Source organism: Callospermophilus lateralis, chromosome X, assembly GCF_048772815.1.
Source record: "Callospermophilus lateralis isolate mCalLat2 chromosome X, mCalLat2.hap1, whole genome shotgun sequence".
Classification (NCBI taxonomy): Eukaryota; Metazoa; Chordata; class Mammalia; order Rodentia; family Sciuridae; genus Callospermophilus; species Callospermophilus lateralis.
Genome location: NC_135325.1, coordinates 125809387 through 125828808, shown reverse-complemented (window position 1 = coordinate 125828808; position 19422 = coordinate 125809387). Strand labels below are relative to the sequence as shown.

The window sequence follows — 19422 nt, the reverse complement described above, 5'->3', positions numbered from 1 at the left end:
CCTTTTGTTCCTTAAGGGCTTCCACTGCCCAAAGCACAAAGGTACTTTGGTGATCCCAGCCCCACTTCCATCTGAGTGGTATCCAGACAGAATCTTCTTCTCTTTCCTCTGCCCAAATTTCTCATCCCAGTAAAGATGGTGACTAGGCAAAGTGCAGAAAAGAATTCTGGGACTCTGTGCTATCCTTATTTATATGCAGTAAGACATCCAAGAGGCCTCAGGATACTTATTTCTCAATGACTGAGAATGAGCACTTTACAGTAACACCAAGAGATTGGCCTCAAAGTTTACCTAAGTATTCGAAGCATTTAAAGAACAATAGAGCTTTTTAAATTTTTTTTTTTAGTTGTAGATGGACAGGATACCTTTATTTAATTTACTTATTTTTATGTGGTGCTGGGGATCGAATCCAGGGCTTCACACATGTGAGGCAAGCGCTCTACCACTGAGCCAAAACCCCAGCCTGCACAATAGAGTTTTTAAAAAAGAAGTCCTGAGCTGGGCCTGGTGGCAAATGCCTGTTATCCTAGTAACTCAGGAGGCTAAGGCAGAAGGATCACAAATTGGAGACCAGCCTGAACAATGTAGTGCGACCTGTCTCAAAATAAAAAATAAAAAGGGATAGGGATGTAGCTCAGCAGTAAAGTATTCCTGGGTTCAATCCTCAGCACCAAAACCCAAACCAAACCAAACAAATAACAAGTCCCGAAGAGTCAAACTTCAGGGAACCATAAAAGAATGCAAGATTTAAGCAATCATGTGCTAAGGTTTCTCTGAAAAGGAAGAAGAAAGCTATCAAGATAATGGCATTCAGAACTCATACCAACGGATACCCCACAGTGAGAACCAATAAGGTTGATGTTGATTTGAGCGATGGCTCCCATGCGGATCTGATCAAATGCTCGGGTCAAAAAGGCAGCAAAAGTGCTAGCAAAAGCAATGGTCCGACCACGGGTGGCACAGCCCAGTGCCACGCTCACCTGCAACACAGAGAACTTGAATTAGAACATCCCTGGACCCTTTTCCCACCTAATTTAGATAGCAAAGTCCCTATGATAACTCCTATTCTGGTTATTTAAGACTGCGCTGCAGTCCTAGCATGTTTCTTTTCTGTTCTCTTCTTTCTCAAACCTTTTGTACCCTCATTCCCTGCCTTTCATGCTCTTATGCGACCCTTGTCTTGATACCTTTTGAGGAACAAGAAATGAAGAGATGAAGTGTTTCACATCTGCCCCATCCCCTCCCACCTGGCTCACCCAGTGTCATGGTCCTGCTTCTCCTTGAGAAGGGCCTGCCTACTGGTTATCCTAGATCCCATTCTTCTCTTGCATTCTCAAGTGTCTCCAACATGGTGTGTCCAAGTACACAACGATCCCACCATGCCACTCAATCCATTTTTCCCTTTCTCTTGTATCATCTTATTGCCAGTCAATACCCGCCAGTACCTTCCATTGCCACTCTCCTATTCTGCCTCATCCTCCCTCCAGAGACTGTCCCACATCTATGTACTTCACAGAAAACTTTGTAGAAAGTCATCTATTGTTATTGTCCCCAGCGTCTCATCTCCCATTTTCTCCATAGCCTACTTCATCTAGGTTGCCAGCCCCATAAGTGACCTTGAGGCTGCCAAATGTGAGTGGTCTCCTGACCTCAGCTGGCATCTCACTTGGCCTCTCAGAAGCATTTGGCTCAAGAAGTCACCCTTCTTTTCTCAAAGCATGTTCTGCTGGAGGTTTCCATGAGGTTGTAATGGGACCACTCCTGCTGCTTCATTGGACTGTGCACCTCTTGTTACTCTGATACGCACATTTTAACAACCCTTAATTTATTCCTTACTATTCCTTACTGTCTCTGCAACTCCAGGCTCATGTATCCCAGTAGACTTCAAACTGGAATACAAACATCTCCAGGAGTAAATAAGGACTTACCAAGGTGGGTGTCACTGTAGCTGGTTTCAAAGGCAGGCAAGCAAGATCTTTGACTGTGTAGCAACTGGGTTACATTCATCTGCTAGAGAAACAGCTGGTGGCTCCTTTTATACTGTCTCTCTAAAAATCACCTACCAACAACCTAACCCCCAAAAGGCATGTTCTCACCCACTTCAATCTTATAGAGAGCAACACCTGGAGTATTAAACCTCCAACTGAATTAAAGAGGATACTTGGAAATAATTATACTGGCACTAATAAAGCAAAGAATGTAAATAATCAGATGACAAATCCTTTCACAAGTCAAGTGGTTTTCAATTCTTTTTAACAAAACAGAATGAGATCGCAATGGAACTATCAACTATACAAATAATTTTTACAAACAACTTTTTTGAGACAGGGTCTCAATATCTTATCCAGATTGGCCTGGAACTGGACTGGTGACATTCCTGTCTCAGTTTCCCAAGTAGTTGGGATTACAGTTGTGTATCACTGGGCCTGGCTACAAACAAATTTAAATGAAAGATCATTATGTGATTTTTTTTGGTTTGTAATGGAGAAGGAACTGAATGACATTCCTAATCAAATTTGTTTATGTGAATAAGGTTTCTTAGCACTTACATGATTAAAATGAAAAAAAGTTAATAGAATGTCTTCTAAGTCTTATTCAATTATATTTATCCACTGGTATATTAACAAATAGTAACAACCATAACTCAATCCAGAAGAAAAAAATTCTAATGCTTAGAGGCCTATTCATAAAAGAAAAATTTTAAAAAGCTATCAATCTGTATTTTTGTTCCAGAGAACAAGACAATCAATAAAAGGCTTTTGGGCTGGGGTTGTAGCTCAGTGGTAGAGTGCCTGCCTCGCATGTTTGAGGCACTGGGTTCAATCCCCAGCACCACGTAAAAATAAATAAATAAATAAATACAGATTCTGTGTCCATCTACAACTAAAAAAATATTTTAAAAAATAAAAGGCTTTTAGGAATAAAGATATTGGGGGAAAGGAATGCAAATAAAAATTCAAGTAGAAAAACTGATTTAATTTCTAAAGAAAAATATCTTGGAGTAACCTTTAACTGGATAACTTGACTACTGAAATATCACAAATTTTAATAAACAGACAATTATATCATTTCCAACTATTTAATTTATGATTAAAAATTCAGATGTCAGGGCTGGGGTTGTGGCTTAGCAGCAGAACACTTGCCTAGCATGTACAAGGTGCTGGGTTGGATCCTCAGCACCACATACAAATAAATAAATAAAATAAAGGTATTGTGTCCAACTACAACTAAAAAAATATTTTAAAAATCAGATGTTAGGCCAGACACAGTTGTGTTATGCCTGTAGACCCATTTAGTTGGGAGATGGTGGCAGGAGAATCACTTGAGCCTGGGGAATTCAAGGCTAGCCTGTGAACCTAGTGAAACCCCATCTCAAAAGAAAAAAACAATTCAGGTGGCTGGGGTTGTGGCTCAGTGGTAAGAGTGCTCACCTAGCATGCATGAGGCACTAGGTTAAATCCTCAGCACCACATAAAAATAAAACAAAGGTATTGTGTCCACCTAAAACTAAAAAAATAAATATTAAAAAAATTCAGGGTGGGCACACTTGTAATCCCAGTGACTTGGGAGGCTACGGCAGGAGGATCACAAGTTCAAAGCCACCCTCAGCAATTTATTGAGGCCCTATGTAAGACAGTGAGGCCCCATATCAAAATAAAATATAAAAAGGCTGGGTATGTGATTCAGTGGTTAAGCATCCCTGGGACCGATTCCTGGTACCAAAAAAAAAAAAAAAATCAGATATTAACTTTAAAACTTGACAGAGGGATAAGTAGCTTAGGAAAATGCATTCAGTGTATTGGCACCAAACCAGACTGATAGACCAATGTTATAGAATAGAGGACAGAGACTAACCTACAAAATTAAAATTATCTTATATTAGACAAAGGTGCCAAAAACATGCATTGGAGAAAATATAGCCTCCTCAACAAATGGTGCTGGGAAAACTGGAAATCCGTATGCAACAAAATGAAATTAAATTCCTCTCTCTCACCATGCACAAAACTCAAAGTGGATCAAGGACCTAGGAATTAAACCAGAGACTCTGTGTATAATAGAAGAAAAATTAGGCCCGACCTAGGAATTAAACCAGAGACTCTGTGTCTAACAGAAGAAAAATTAGGCCCTAATCTCCATCATGTGGGACTAGGCCTCAACTTCCTTAATAAGACTCATATAGCACAAGAATTAAAACCAAGAATCAATAAATGGGATGGATTCAAACTTAAAAGTTTCTTCTCAGCAAAAGAAAAAAATCTATGAGGTGAATAGAGAGCCTACATCTTGGGAGCAAATTTTTTACCCCTCACACATCAGATAGAGCTCTAATCTCTAGAGTATATAAAGAACTCAAAAAGATAAGCACCAAAATAACAAATAACCCAATCAACAAATGGACCAAGGACCTGAACAGACATTTCTCAGAAGATGATACACAATCAATCAGAAAATATATGAAAAAATGTTCATCATCTCTAGCAATTAGAGAAATGCAAATCAAAGCTACTTTAAGATATCATCTCACTCCTGTCAGAATGGCAGCTATTATGGAGACAAACAACAATAAGTGTTGGCGAGGATGTGGAGAAAAAGGCACATTCACACACTGCTGGTGGGACTGCAAATCGGTGAAGCCAATCTGGAAAGCAGTATAAAAATTCCTTGGAAAACTGGGAATAGAACTACCATTTGACACAATACCCAAAGGACTTAAAACAGCATACCACAGGGTCACAGCCACATCAACATTTATAGCAGCACAATTCACAATAGCTAAACTGTGGAGCCAACCTAGATGCCCTTCAGTAGATGAATGGATAAAGCAAATGTGCTATATATATATATATATATATATATATATACACACACACACACACACACACACACACACACACACACACACAATAGAATATTACTCAGCAATAAAAGAGAATAAAATCATGGCATTTGCAGGTAAATGGATGGAGTTAGAGAAGATAATGCTAAGTGAAGTTAGCCAATCCCCCCAAAAAATGCTCAATGTTTTCTCTGATATAAAGAGACTGACTCATAGTGGGGTAGGGAGGGGGAGCATAGGAGCAATAGATGAACTCTACATAGGGCAGAGGGGTGGGAGAGGAAGGGAGGGGGCATGGGATTATTAATGATGGTGGAATGTGACGATCATTATTATCCAAAGTACATGTATGAAGACACGAATTGGTGTGAACATACTTCATATACAACCAGAGATATGAAAAATTGTGCTCTGTATGTGTAATATGAATTGTAATGCATTACACTGTCATTTATTTAAAAAAAAAACAGTGGCTACAGAGCAAACATGTCTGAAGATACCACTTTCTGCCCCCATCTCTAGGGCCCAAAGAGAGCTCCTATCCCCTCCTCACCCAGTCTTGTCCATCTCAAGAGGTGACACCACTCTCTCCTAGGAACTCCTGGCCTCTTGTATGCTGCTGATCTCTTATCAGGGAAGGCTCATGAGTCCACTTCTCTCCCATAACCACAGCTATTACACAGCCATGTTCCAGTTTCTTCCCCACCCTTAGCTCCAACAACCTCTCCATCACGTCACACAGTCTCAAAAAACACACCCTGTCCCTTTTCTGCTTAAGCTTTCTTATGGCTTCCCAGAAAACTGCAAGAAAACCAGGGTTGCTGAAAGTGGCTGACAATACCCTATGATTTGGTCCTTGAAGACCAAATCTGAGACAATTTCCTTCTATGCTCACAATGCTACTCTGGCCTTCCCTCCATTCCTTAAGCATTTCAGACTTTGGCCTGCTTCACATCTATCTAGCCAGACCCTCTGCTGGGAATGTTATCCCCCACATCTGTACACAACTGATTCCTTGTCACCTGAGTTCCAGCTTGAATGTCACCTCTCTTGAGAGGCTGTCCCTGATCAACCCTCACTCTCAACATAACCACATCATGATACTAAATACCACCTTCTGGCTTCCTCTTTTCTGTTTTCTCCCAACTGTGAGTTTGTATCATTAGGCACAGAGCACAGTGATTAGCTGAAGGAATCAATGAGGCAGGGACAATCTTTTTGACAGGAGGTTTGACACAGAAAATTAAGGACCATATTTTTTTTCATTCAAAATGAAAACAACTTAATGAGACCCATGAACAAATATACATATTCTTACAATTGTGATGACTTTATTTACTAAACAGAGATGCTTGAACTCTGGCACTGATAGGGCCAGGGAATGACTGTAAAGGAATGAGTAGGCCAAAAAAGCATGGGGACCATGAAAAGCTGATTGTGAATGCTAGGACTACTGCTTGGCTCCAGCCAAATGGCATCAGGGAGGCACACCAGCCCATGGTGGCAGCTCTTTCCATTTGTGAAAAGACTCTAGAGAGTTAGAGTCTATATAAAAATATTCTGATTTTTAAATGCTGGAAACTCCTTTTTTTCTCCCCCCTGTACCGGGGACTGAACCCAGGGATGCTTAACCTTTAAGCCACAGCCACAGCCCTTTTTATATTTTATTTTGAGATAGGATCTCACCAAGTTTCTTTTTTAGGGCCTCATTAAGTTGCTGAGGCTGGCTTTAAACTTGTGATGCTCCTGCCTCAGTCTCTTGAGCCATTGGGATTACAGGCCTGTGCCACCATGCCCAGCAGCAACTAATTCTTAAAGCATGATTTTATAAGGCCCTTGGCCCCAGTAGGAAGGGAGAAACCACATTCTTGTTGGCATTTCAATGTATTTGCCTCTGATTAGCTAAAGGATTGCCTACTTATTGGGGCTAGCCTAGATAGAAAAAGATAATAGGAAGCTCAAGATGCTTTAGGCCAGGTATGCTTGAACTGCTGCTGTCTACCTACCTGGACAGGATGTCTAGAGGGTGCTGGGCAATCTACCATGCCTCTCTTAGCAGTCCTGGAGGCCACCTCTTAACTATATCTGGCTACTTGCCTCCTATTTCTCGGGGGACTTTGTCTCCAGTCTGTAGCTTTTATAAATGGAAAGAAAAACAGTAATGCAGGGTGGATCTTCTGTGTCCAGTGGACCACTGATGGTCAGTGAGAAGCCCCAAGAGGGTGGCACAGCACACTCACCATGTTTTGCTCAGCAATAAAACACTCGATGAATCGTTCAGGGTGCTCTTTCTTGAATATCTCAGAGAAGGTGGAGTTCTTGGTGTCACCATCCAGCACAATGACTCTGTTGTTTGCATGGCCCAGCTTAGCTAGAGCCAAACCACATGCTTTTCGAGTAGCCACCTAGAAGAAAGTCAAGTGGCATGATTTCTTGGAATGCACTTAGAAGGCAGGCACAATTTTGTAGAACTACAAATTGTTATCTTGATGAAGAAATTAAATAATCTCTTTTTATTTCACATACTCTTAAGCCCCACTTGCTGTATAGGAAAACACTCCACAACTCAACAGGAAGATTTCTGACACTGTAGTTTTTTACTTCATTCTTCAATTAACTTTGCTACATTAATTAGTTTACTGTCTAAAAATTCACAGATGGCATTTTATTTGAAACATCTGAATTAACTACATTTATTGTCCCATTCAGATACTTCATTAAAAATTTTAAATTCATTTTCTAAAATGTGGATGCCTCTGTTGATTTTAATTATAAAACTGATAATACTAATTGTAAACTAATTGCAAGCTATAAAATATCAACTTTAGAATCATGACACCAATAATAAAAAAATTCCATTAGGATATAGTTTGAGATTGAACTGAATTTATAAATTAATTTAGGGGAGAACTGGCATCTTTACAATATGGACTTTTTATATTAAAAAATAAGGTAAAACAAAAACAAACAAAAAACCCCCGAACAAGGCTGGTGATATAGCTTTGTTGGTAGAGTACTTGGCCTTGCATGCACAAGGTCCTGGGTTCAATCCCCAGCACCACAAAAAACAAAAAACCAAGCTGGGTGGTGCACATCTGTAATCCCAGCGGCTAGGGAAGCTGAGGATTGTGAGTTCAAAGCCAGCCTCAGCAAAAGCAAGGCGCTAAGCAACTCAATGAGACCCTGTCTCTCTAAATAAAATACAAAACATGGCTGCGAATGTGGCTCAGTGGTTGAGTGCCCAAGTTTAACCCCCAGTACAAAACAAACAAACAAACAAACCCCCCCAAAAAACAAAAACAAGGATCCAGGCACAGTAATGTATGCCCCTAATCCCAGGGACTCTAAAGGCTGAGGTAGGAGGATCACAAGTTTTAGGCCAGCCTCCAACTTAGCAAGGCCCTGTATCAAAATTTAAAATTAAAAAGGGCTGAAGGTGTAGCTCAGGGGTAAAGCACCTAATCCTCAGTACGACCAAACCAAACCAAAAACCAAAACAAGGCTTGGCAATCCCTGAAACTGATTTTTTTTTTTTTTACACCAGGGATTGAACCTAGAGGGTCTTAACCACTGACCCACATGCCCAAAGCTTTCTATTTTTTGTTTTGAGACACAGTCTTACTTAGTTGTGCAGAGACAACTTTGAACTTGTGATGCTCCTGCTTCAGCTTCCCAAGTTGCTGGGATTACAAGTGTGTGCCACTGCACCTGGATCCTCAAACTGTTAAGTGCAGAATTACCATATGACTTAGCAATTCTACTCCTAGGTATATTCCCAAGATAAAGTGTAAACCTATACAAATACTTGGACACAAATGTCAAAAAAAACATTATTCCCGATACTCAAAAGATAGAAACCACCAAATGTCTATCAATGGATGAATGAATAAACAACATGTGGTATACCTATAAATGAATGCTATTCAGTCATAAAAAGAAACAAAGTACTGCAGCATGAATGAGCTTCAAAAACACTATGCTAAGTCAAAGAGACCAGACACAGAAAACCATATATGGCTGGGGACACTGCTCAGTGGATGAGTGCCCCTGAGTTCAATTTCCAATACCCCTCCCCCACAAAAAGATTTTAAACAGAAAATGTGGTGCTATAGACATAGGTCTAGCATGCATGAGGCCCTGGGTTAGAGCCCCAGCACCACAAAAATGGTAATGTGTACACACACTATAAAATTCAAAAGCTATAACAGGATATCAATTGAAGAGGCTATGTTCCTTTTGTTCCTGTCCCTCAGCTACCTGGTTCCCCTTTCCAGATGTAAATGGCAATAAGGCTTTCATGAGGGCTGGGATGTGGCTCAAGTGGTAGCGTGCTTGCCTAGCATTCGTAAGGCACTGGGTTCGATTCTCAGCACCACATAAAAATAAAATAAAAAAGATATTGTGTCCACCTAAAACTAAAAAATAAATAAAAAAAATAAGGCTTTTGTGAGGCCTGTTTACAGAAATGGTCCATGGGCATTTCTTACAAAGGCACATGATCTTCTTTTAGGCTTCTAGTTGCACAACCATATTAATACAGATTTTAGGGGCTGGGGATGTGGCTCATACGGTAGCGCGCTCGCCTGGCATGCGTGCGGCCCGGGTTTGATCCTCAGCACCACATACAAACAAAGATGTTGTGTCCGCCGAAAACTAAAAAATAAATAATAAAATTCTCTCTCTCTCTCTCTCTCTCTCTTTAAAAAAATACAGATTTTATATATCTAAATTTATTTTTGGCCATTTTACTATTATAAAGGGATCATCTTATTACCATCATACCTAATAACCAGTTATAATTAAGGTAAAGCATGTTCACACCAATTTATGCCATTATACATGTACTCTTTTTTTTGCATTACAATTCTTAATACACATATATACCACAATTTTTCATATCATCTCTGTTTGTGTATAAGGTATGTTGGCACCAAATTCAAATCTTCATACATGTATTTTGTATAATGAACATATTTTATACACAGAGATACAAAAAATTGTGCTGTATATGTGTAATTAGGATTGTAATGCATTCTACTGTTGTCATGTATTTAAAAAATAAATAAATTTAAAAAAATAATTAAGGTAAAAAGGAATTGATTCTTGTAAGTTTTGCTACAAGCTCTCTCACTGGTCTTTGTTCTTAATTTTAACCATTTCTGGTTCTCTTGGGTTTTCCAGACATATAACTCTATCATCTGCAAATAATATGAAACTTACCTTCTCCTTGTTGGTACTGATTATTTTATTCTTTCATTTAACCACAGTGACTAACATTTCCAGAGTGGGGCTAAATCTCTTTGCAAGATTATTAAAAATGTTTTTACCTTTAGGTACAAAAGGGGCTCCAGAGCTGGGATTGTGGCTCAGTGGTAGATCACTTGCCTTGCATGTGTAAGGAACTGGGCTTGAAACTCAACATCACATAAAAATAAATAAGATATTGTGTCCACATACATCTGAAAAAATTTAAAAAATAAAAAGGGGCTCCAGATTTACAATATATTTATCTAGAATTGAACCTAGTCTTGCACTATACTGAAGAGCAACATCTCCAGCCCTAAGCAATTTTTCAAACAGGAATGAATGCTGAAATTTTACTTAATGTTTTACTTTCTTTAATACATATAAAAATAATTAGGTTTTTCTTTCCTCCTTTGTATAACTCACTGATGTATTATTAGGTCAAACAGTCCCTGACTCTTTAATTGTTCGATTTTTGGGGCTTTACAATGGTTTTTGAAAGTTATTCACATTTGTTATATTTTTTTTTTGAGAGAGAGAGAGAGAGAGAGAGAGAGAGAGAGAGAATTTTTTAAATATTTATTTTTTTAGTTTTTGGCGGACACAACATCTTTGTATGTGGTGCTGAGGATTGAACCTGGGTCGCACACATGCCAGGCAAGCGCGCTACCGCTTGAGCCACATCATCCCCAGTCCCAACATTTGTTATTAACTGTACTTCAAATGTTCAGTTTTGATCTTTTCCCAAGCTAATTATATATTGTATGATATCTTCTTGTGATGCTGGGTAGCAGTAGTGAACCATGCAGCTCATAATCAGCCATGAAATCATGAGGTTGAACAACTGACACTTTGCATTGTATTGTTGAGCTGTGTTGTTTGCTAGTTTTGGTGTATTAAATGAATTTTCAATTCATAATGTGTTTATTTGGACATATTCCCATCCTAAGTCGATGAGCATTTGTATTAAGTTTCCCATATTGACAAATGATCTGAATTATTAATTTAAACTTCACTGATTCATGATTCTTTTTTCTTTTGAGATGGAATCTATGTTGCCCAGAATGGTCTTAACTCCTGAGCTCAATGGTTTGAAAGTTATTCACCTTTGTTATAAAAATGGGGACCCTCCAACTTTAGCCTCTCAAGTTCTGAGAGTATAGGTACATGCCATTGCATCAAACTTATATACTTGCCATTTTTTAAAAAATTGAGTGTTGAGACAGTCTTGCTAAGTTGTGCAGGTTGTCTTAAACTTCTTTTAATGTACTAATGCAGATGACCTTAGTTAATGTTTTACTTAGTTTTTTTTTTTTTTTGCACTGATATTTATAATTGGTCTATAGTTTTCTTTGGGCTATTTTTGTTACATTTTGGCTTCACAAATGAATTGAGATGATACTTTGGTATTCAAATTTGGAAAGGTTTGAAACAGCTAAAGAATTACCTATTCTTTGAAGGCTAAAAATAAGTCACCCTTGATATTTGGTGAACCTGATGCTTCAGAGGTATTATCTTGGACAGTTTTCTCAAGACTTTTTCCTATGGCTATTGACAGATTTAAGCTTTTTATTTCTCTTTTAGTCAACTTTTGATATTTCATGCATTCCTAAAATATGGCCCCCATCCTTTTAAACATGTTTTCATACCAATTAGCGTGAAGTTGTATAGCTTTCTATTCATATATATAAATATATATGTATATTTTAGTTGTAGATGGACACAACACCTATTTATTTTTTTATTTGTTTATTTATTTATTTATTATGTGGTGCTGAGGATCAAACTCAGTGCCTTACACATGCTAGGAGAGTGTTCTACCACTGAGCCCCTCTCTTAATTCTTTTTTTTAATATTTATTTTTTAGTTACAGATGGATACATATCTTTTTTTTTATTTTTATGTGGTGCTGAGGATCGAACTCAGTGCCTCACGCGTGCTAGGTGAGCACTCTACCTCTGAGCCACAATCCCAGCCCCTCTCTTAATTTTTTATGTGTTCTCTGCATCTGTGTTTATTGCCTTTTCCCAAAAACTAAATTTTGTTTTTTTTTAAATTTATTTTGTAGTTTTAGGTGGACATAATATTTTTTTATTTTTATGTGGTGCTGAGGATTGAACCCAGGTCCTCATGCATACTAGGTCAAGCACTCTACCACTGAGCCACAACCGCAGCCCCAAGACTAAATTTAATATATTTATGGCTTTTATCTCATCAAGGAGGCTAGCTAATAGCTTGTTTGCTATATTGGTAATTCAAAGGGCCAGTTTTATAACTTCTTTTGTTTTTAATTTGATTTTTGGAGTTGTAGATGGACATAATGCTTTTATTTTATTTGTTTATTTCTATGTGGTGCTGAGGATTGAACCCAGTGCCTCACATATGCTAGGCAAGCACTCTGTCACTGAGCCACAGCCCCAGTCCCAAAGGACCAATTTTAGAATCACACATTAATGTGTCTTCTTTTTTAATTCATTGATTTTTGGGCAGGGGTGCCGGGGATTGAACTCAGGGGCACTCAACCACTGAGCAACTTCCCCACCCTGTTTTGTATTTTATTTAGAGACAGGGTCTCACTGAGTTGCTTAATTAGCACCTCACCACTGCTGAGGCTGGCTTTGAACTTGAGATCCCCCTGCCTCAGCCTCCTGAGCCACTGGGATTATAGGTATGTGCCACTGCACCCAGCTAATTTGCTGATTTTTGACAAACTACTCTGCTTCCCTAATACATTTTTTCCTATTCATAAGTTCTTTAGAAAAATTAAAAGTTCCCATAATCCCTTCTTTCAGATAAACACTTAACAATTTGATGTCATTCCTCTAAATACACTTTTATGTCCTATAATAAACAATGTGCTAACTCCTTTTAAGATTTTCTACACAAAAATAAAATCATATGTTACTTTTCATTCAAAAACTTCTAGTAATAATTTAGGCAAGCTCAGCCTCTCTTGCTGGGTTGTTTCCAATTTTGGTATCAGAACCCACACTGCAATCAACATTCCTTCCAATAGACATATCTGCATGCTTACAGATATGTGCTTTTATAGGATAAATCCCTAGAAGTTGCACAGCTAGTTTGAAGGGTATGAAGAGTTGAAGTATTAAGAAAAAGCAAAGTACCCTTCTGCTTTTTAATTTCTTTCCTAATTTCTCAAGTGGTTAATTCATCTGGTTTTAATCTATATTGTCAAATTAAGAAAACAACCAAATGGGGCCGAGATTGTGGCTCAGCGGTAGAGTGCTTGCCCAGCATGGGCAGGGCCTGGGTTCGATCCTCAGCACCACATAAAAATAAAGGTATTGTGTCTGTGTCCATCTACACCTAAAAAATAAATATTATAAAAAATAAAACAACCAATACTCAAAATTTGTGCAAATAAACAGGGAAAATAAAAGAAGAGTCAAAAAATACTTCCTTCCAGGCTGAGGTTGTATCTCAGTGGTGGAGTACTTGCCTATTAGGTGTGAGGTACTGGGTTTGATCCTCAGCACCACATAAAAACAAATAAATGAAACAAAGGTATTGCGTCCATCTACAACTAAAAAAAAAATATTTTTAAATGCCTTAAAAATATTTCCACCTAGGCCTGCTGCCTTATTTCTTCTGTCTTGAAGACCCAACCTTTTTTAGGTCTGCTATAGTATACCACAGGGCAGAATATAAAAATAACAAAAACCACTGGGCATGGTGGTGTACAACTACAGTTCAGCTCTTCAGGCAGGATCACTCAAGCCCAGGAGTCTGAGGACAGCCTGGGCAGCATGTGTCTTAAATACACACACACACCAAAAACTTTTATATAAGGCTTTATGTTTAGGGTTTTACACATAACTTGATTCCTTTTTGAAGAATTGTTGTTTGATAAATTGGACTGCTTTCTTGTGTAATCCAGCATAAAGTTCAAAAGATTGGCCCATCCTTCTCAGGCAGACACACAATCATGGTAGTTTTGTGCATAGTTGGACTGTCAGGGCACAAATTGAACTAAGGAAGCAAGACAAAGCCATAGGCCCTGGATGGTAATAAATAGGAATTGATCAGTATGAAAATTCAGACCTAAGTAAGTATAAAAGCAAAGAATAATAAAAGAGAATAAACCCATCTTTACTGATTATAACCATTAATTAATTATCACACTTACAATTGATTTATCCATTGATATTAAGATAAATCAAGAATACTATGTATTTAGGAAGAAAGAGAACAAAGCATGTTGATATACATGATTTAGTCAATCATCCACATTTTGCTTACCACATCGCCAACTTCATAAGCAGGTGGACAGGTCATTTTTATATCCATGATATTGACTTGAGGTGAATCCTCAATAGGGGGTTGTGGTACAAGACTCCTATTGGTCTGTATCTGGCTCTCAATTAATTTGATAATTGCATCTGCTCTTTCTTTTGGCATTGGTTTTCCATACCAACTTTCTGCATCTTCAACATCTGCAAGAAAAAAGCCATTCATTCCAAACTTTTAATGAGCATCTATTAGGTCATTTGAAAGGCTTTACGATTAAAAAATGTTAAATCTAGGACTCCCATTAAGAACCAGGCATAGAGGGGCCTAGTATGGTACTGCAGTCAGAGAGATCAGCCTGAACAAAGGCCATGTGACCTTTAAAGGGGGTCATTGGCCCATATTCGGTAAATGGAGAGAAGAATGTGGGAGATTAAGTTGAAAAGACAGAAAGGGTAGACTGTGGAGTGGAGGGCTCATGGGTATAAAGAGTCTGAATTTTATCCAAAACAACCTGGGAAACCATTGAAGGGATTGGATTAGTAAATGATTAGTCATGTTGTATAAAGATCACTGTGGTAGCAATGTGGAGACTGGCTTGGAAGGAAGCAAGCTGGAAGTGGACAGACCCCTCCAGATGTTGTTGCAGTTCAGAAGAGATGATGGGGGCTTGGCAACGATTGTGGCAGTTGAGATGGGGAGGGGAAAACACATCTTATATACTCTAAGGGATCACATATATGGGGTGACAACATAGGGGAGAGGGAGAGTCAAGGACAGTGCCCAGGGTTCTGCTAAGGAAACACTGGTAATGTTATTTATGGAACTGGGGGAACCACAGTAAGATTATATTTGGGGGAAGAGTTGTAGACTGGTTTTATTCTAAAATATCTATATTATTGTTTAAAGAAACCAGAAATCTAAACTTGAACAATTTCAGACAGCCTTAAGAATATAAGGACTTAGTCTTTTAAAACTCCTTCCTGGGCTGGGGCTATAGCTCAGTAGCAGAGCACTTACCTGATGCATGTGAGGCACTGGGTTCAATTCTTAGCACCACATAAAAATAAACAAATAACAAACAGCATAGCATGATGTCTATGTACAACTACAAAAAATTTTTTTAAAACCAACCAGCCAAACCAAAAAAAAAAAAAAAAAAAAAAAACCCATCTTGGGCTGGGGTTGTAGCTCAGTGGCAGAGAACTTACCTAATGTGTGAGCACTGGGTTTGATTCTCAGCACCACATATAAATAACTAAAATAAAGGTCCATTAACAACTAAAATAATGTGCTTTAAAAAAACTCCACCTTCCTTCCCCAATCCTAGTTCCACAGCTGCCATTTCAAGATGTGATACTTCACCAAGTCCCTGTGTTTTTCTAGATGGCCTGGGCCAAAGCAAGTGTACATATAAGCATATTCTTATTCATGGGGCTGCTCATACATGTAGCACAGTTTATCATTCTATGAATGGAACAGTGAAGATCATTTCGCATTAGCCTTCCAATTAATGCACCACCACACATGGAAGAATGTTTTGATTGTTATAGTTATTGTAGATAAATGAACGCTTAATGAACTCTTCTCCTAGCCACTCCTTCACACAGGTAGATAAATCACTGTTGACTGGCTTTCCCCTCCTACCCTAACCAGACAGACTTATCTAGTGAGGGCAAGAGAGGAGTCTTGAGCACATGGTACAGGTGTTATCATTGTTCACTAAGGAAAAGGCATCTGCTTTGCCAGTTTAAGCATCCTTCTGCTGTGCACACAGATGTTCTGAATACACACAAGTAGGAAAGAAACACTTACTTGGCATGCCCCGGCCCTTGAAGGTCTTGGCAACCACGGCAGTGGGCTTGCTTTTCACTTGAGCTGCTTGCCAGAACACCTGGCACAGTGCCTCCACATCACGACCATCCACCACGTAAGTGTTCCACCTGTTAACAAGGATACCAGGTTACAAGGAAGAAGGGAAGCAGGACAGAAAGAAGGTAAGGCAAGAAAAGGTATGGTTACCCAAAGGCTTCACAGCGCTTCTGATAGACTTCTATGCAGTGCTCAAGGGGCAAGGTGCCACCATGTCCCAGGCGGTTCACATCAAAGATCACCACAAGATTATCCAGACTGTAGTAGGAAGCGAAGGCCAATGCCTCCCAGACTGAGCCTTCAGACGACTCACCATCTCCCAGGAGGCAGAACACACGGTAGCTGGAGCAAGCCAAGAAAAGTTTAGGATCCTGTTAGGGGCTTACCTGGACCACTCAAACAAATGTATTTCAGGGACAGGGACAAAGGAACAGACTGGACAAGACTGGAGATGCCACTTCAGATCATCAGGTCCCTATGCCTATTTTCTCCTTACCAATTCTGAGCATACTCAGCAGCTGAAGAAAGGACATTCTAAATGCTTGGACCTCATGAGTTGGTCAACACCTTTGGTAAGCTTTCTCATTCCAGCTCTGAGGCTATTTTTAGCTGTTTCTGCTATTTCTCTCAATCAGAAAGCAAAAGGGTAAGAGGGGAATGGGAAGAAAGCAGTTCCCTGAAATTCCCAAACAACATATACACATAAATTTTCTTGGCAAATTCCATTTTTAAGTACCACTATCTTCTATTTCTTTCTTTTCTTTCTTTCTTTTTTTTTGGTACTGGGGATTGAACCCAAGGGTGCGTAACCACTGAGCCACATCTCCAGTCCTTTTAAATATTTTATATAGACAGGGTATCACTAATTTGCTTAGGGCCTTCCTAAATTGCTGAGGCTGGCTTTGAACTCACAATCCTCCTACCTCAGCCTCCCAAGCTGCTGGGATTATAGGCATGCACCACCACGCCCAGTACCACTTCCTTCTATTTCTGATATTACAATTTATCTACAATAACTATAACAATCAAAACATTCTTCCATGTATGGTGGTGCATGCCTATAATTCCAGCAACTCAGGAAGCTGAGACAGGAGGGTCACAAGTTTGAGGCCAGCCTCAGCAACTTAGTGAGGCCTTAATAAATTTAGCAAGACCGTGTCTCAAAATTGGAAAAAAAAAAGGCTGGGTATGTACCTCAGATCTCACTAAAATGCTCTAAGTCAAAAAAAAGTTAACTCCAGGATAAGAAAAAGAGAAACAGTCACCAATGAAAAATTTCAGACCTATGGGAAATGGAGCAGGGTAGCTGCCTAAGGACTAGAGGAAGCACAATGAAATGCTTCCAGAGTCGCCATGGAGCCCATGGGAACTGATCATTTAGGGTTCTTCCCTATCTGAGGAGCTAGGTGGCTGTTTTCCCAAAGAGACAGAAGCTCCTCACCCTGGAGAAATTGAACCCAAGGGGCTTTGGACTCAGGCCTGCTATACACAGCAGAGGAAGTGGGTGCTCATGGAACTGGACTAGGTACATCACCACTGCTTTGCTCCCACATCAGCAACAGCAACCTCTCAAGAAAGAAACTGATTTTCTTGTCTTTGAAAAGGGGGAACCAGGGCTAAAGATGTAGCTCAGTACTAGAAGAGCACTTGCCTAGCATGTGTGAGACACTGGGTTTGATCCTCAGCACCACATACAAATAATTAAAGGAATTACATCCATCTACAACTAAAACAAAAGAAAAAAGGGGGAACCAACCCAGAAAAACGTCCTTTGTTATTAACATTCAGGGGCCCTATGCAAAGACAAACCCACTCATGAGTTCATTCTAGAGGAAAGATCACCAGAGATGGAAAACACAAAGTTGTTACTTAGGAAAGATCTATGTGCTAATACAGAGGTATACCTGTACTGCAGCTACCACTTAGACCCCAACCAGGAATGGTAAGACAGTTTCCAGAAACCTGACGTCTTTACTGCTCCAATACTTGGTAACATGAGCTTTAAAAACCATTTGTCTTCCCAAACTATTGAACTGAAAAGTTTAAGTGAGAAGATGGGGCAGTGGAGTGAATATGGGTAAGTGTCTTACCTGGCCTGGTCAAAGTACTTGCCAGTATATGCCATCCCACACGCAGCCCCCAGTCCTTGCCCAAGCCATCCTGTTGCCACATCAACAAAGGACAGTCTCTGTAAGAGAAAAGGGACCCAATGAACCTAGGAGCAACTGTAGGACAAGAATGTCAGGCAGATTTCCAGTGCTGAATGTAAGCCACTCCTGTTGACCATCCTGCCAGGCTAGATGAATTCCTCTTTGACACGCCCACATGCACCCTGAGTCTCAGATCAATGTCATAAGAGGACTATGGGTTGAACCCCACCCAGTCTGGGCTGGAAACTGGAGTGACAAAGATGCCATGCCCAGGACTGGGGTTGTGGCTCAGTGATAGAGTGTTTGCCAAGCATGTGTGAGGCACTGGGTTCAATTCTCAGCACCACATAAAAATAAATGAATAACATAAAGGTATTGTGTCAATCTACAACCCAAGATTTCTTTTTATTTCTTTAAAAAAAAAAAGATGCCAGCTGGGCATGGTGGCATACACTTGTAATCCCAGCTGCCCAGGAGACTGAGACAGGAGGATTGAGAGTTTAAAGCCAGTCTCAGCAAAAAGTGAGGCACTAAGCAACTCAGTGAGACCCTGTCTCTAAATAAAATACAAAATAGGGCTAGGATATGGCTCAGTGGTCCAGTACCCCCAAGTTCAATCCCAGGGACCCTGCCCCCAAAAAAGATGCCATGCCCAGGTAACCACAGAATTCAGCATGGGGAGAGTGACTAGAACTTTGGGAACACAGAGGAGGGAACTTAACTGCAAAGCAGAAAATGTAAGGCATCTTCCCAAGGCCTTTGTTGCAGCCATACAAGAACCACATGTGCAATCTTTTAGAAAATATGGGTTCTTTGGGGCTGGGATTGTGGCACAGAGGTAGAGCACTTGCCTAGCACGTGCGAGGCCCCAGGTTCGATCCTCACACCACATAAAAATAGATAAAATAAAGACAACTACAACTAAAAAATAAATACATAAAAAAAGAAAATATGGGTTCTTAAATAGAAACCCCCAACACTAAAGTTTGTGAATTTCCTGGTTTGTAAAACTCAGGTGAACTGTTGGTCATCTAGAAGTGCCACTACTATAAGCAGATCACTTTCCACTAC

The 19422-nt window shown here is 39.6% G+C and overlaps 1 protein-coding gene across 2 annotated transcripts in view; it reads right to left on the bottom strand.

The window, feature by feature from the left end:
• Nucleotides 1-19422, bottom strand: part of Tktl1 (transketolase like 1) — a 36516-nt gene that overhangs the window by 8494 nt on the left and 8600 nt on the right. For both annotated transcript variants that reach the window (XM_077107155.1, XM_077107156.1), the window contains exons 3-8: nt 18292-18389; nt 16352-16543; nt 16145-16272; nt 14342-14535; nt 7078-7242; nt 824-980 (exon numbers count right to left, since the gene is read on the bottom strand). In XM_077107155.1, the coding sequence (XP_076963270.1) occupies nt 824-980; nt 7078-7242; nt 14342-14535; nt 16145-16272; nt 16352-16543; nt 18292-18389 (934 nt within the window). The remainder of the gene's footprint in view (nt 1-823; nt 981-7077; nt 7243-14341; nt 14536-16144; nt 16273-16351; nt 16544-18291; nt 18390-19422) is intronic.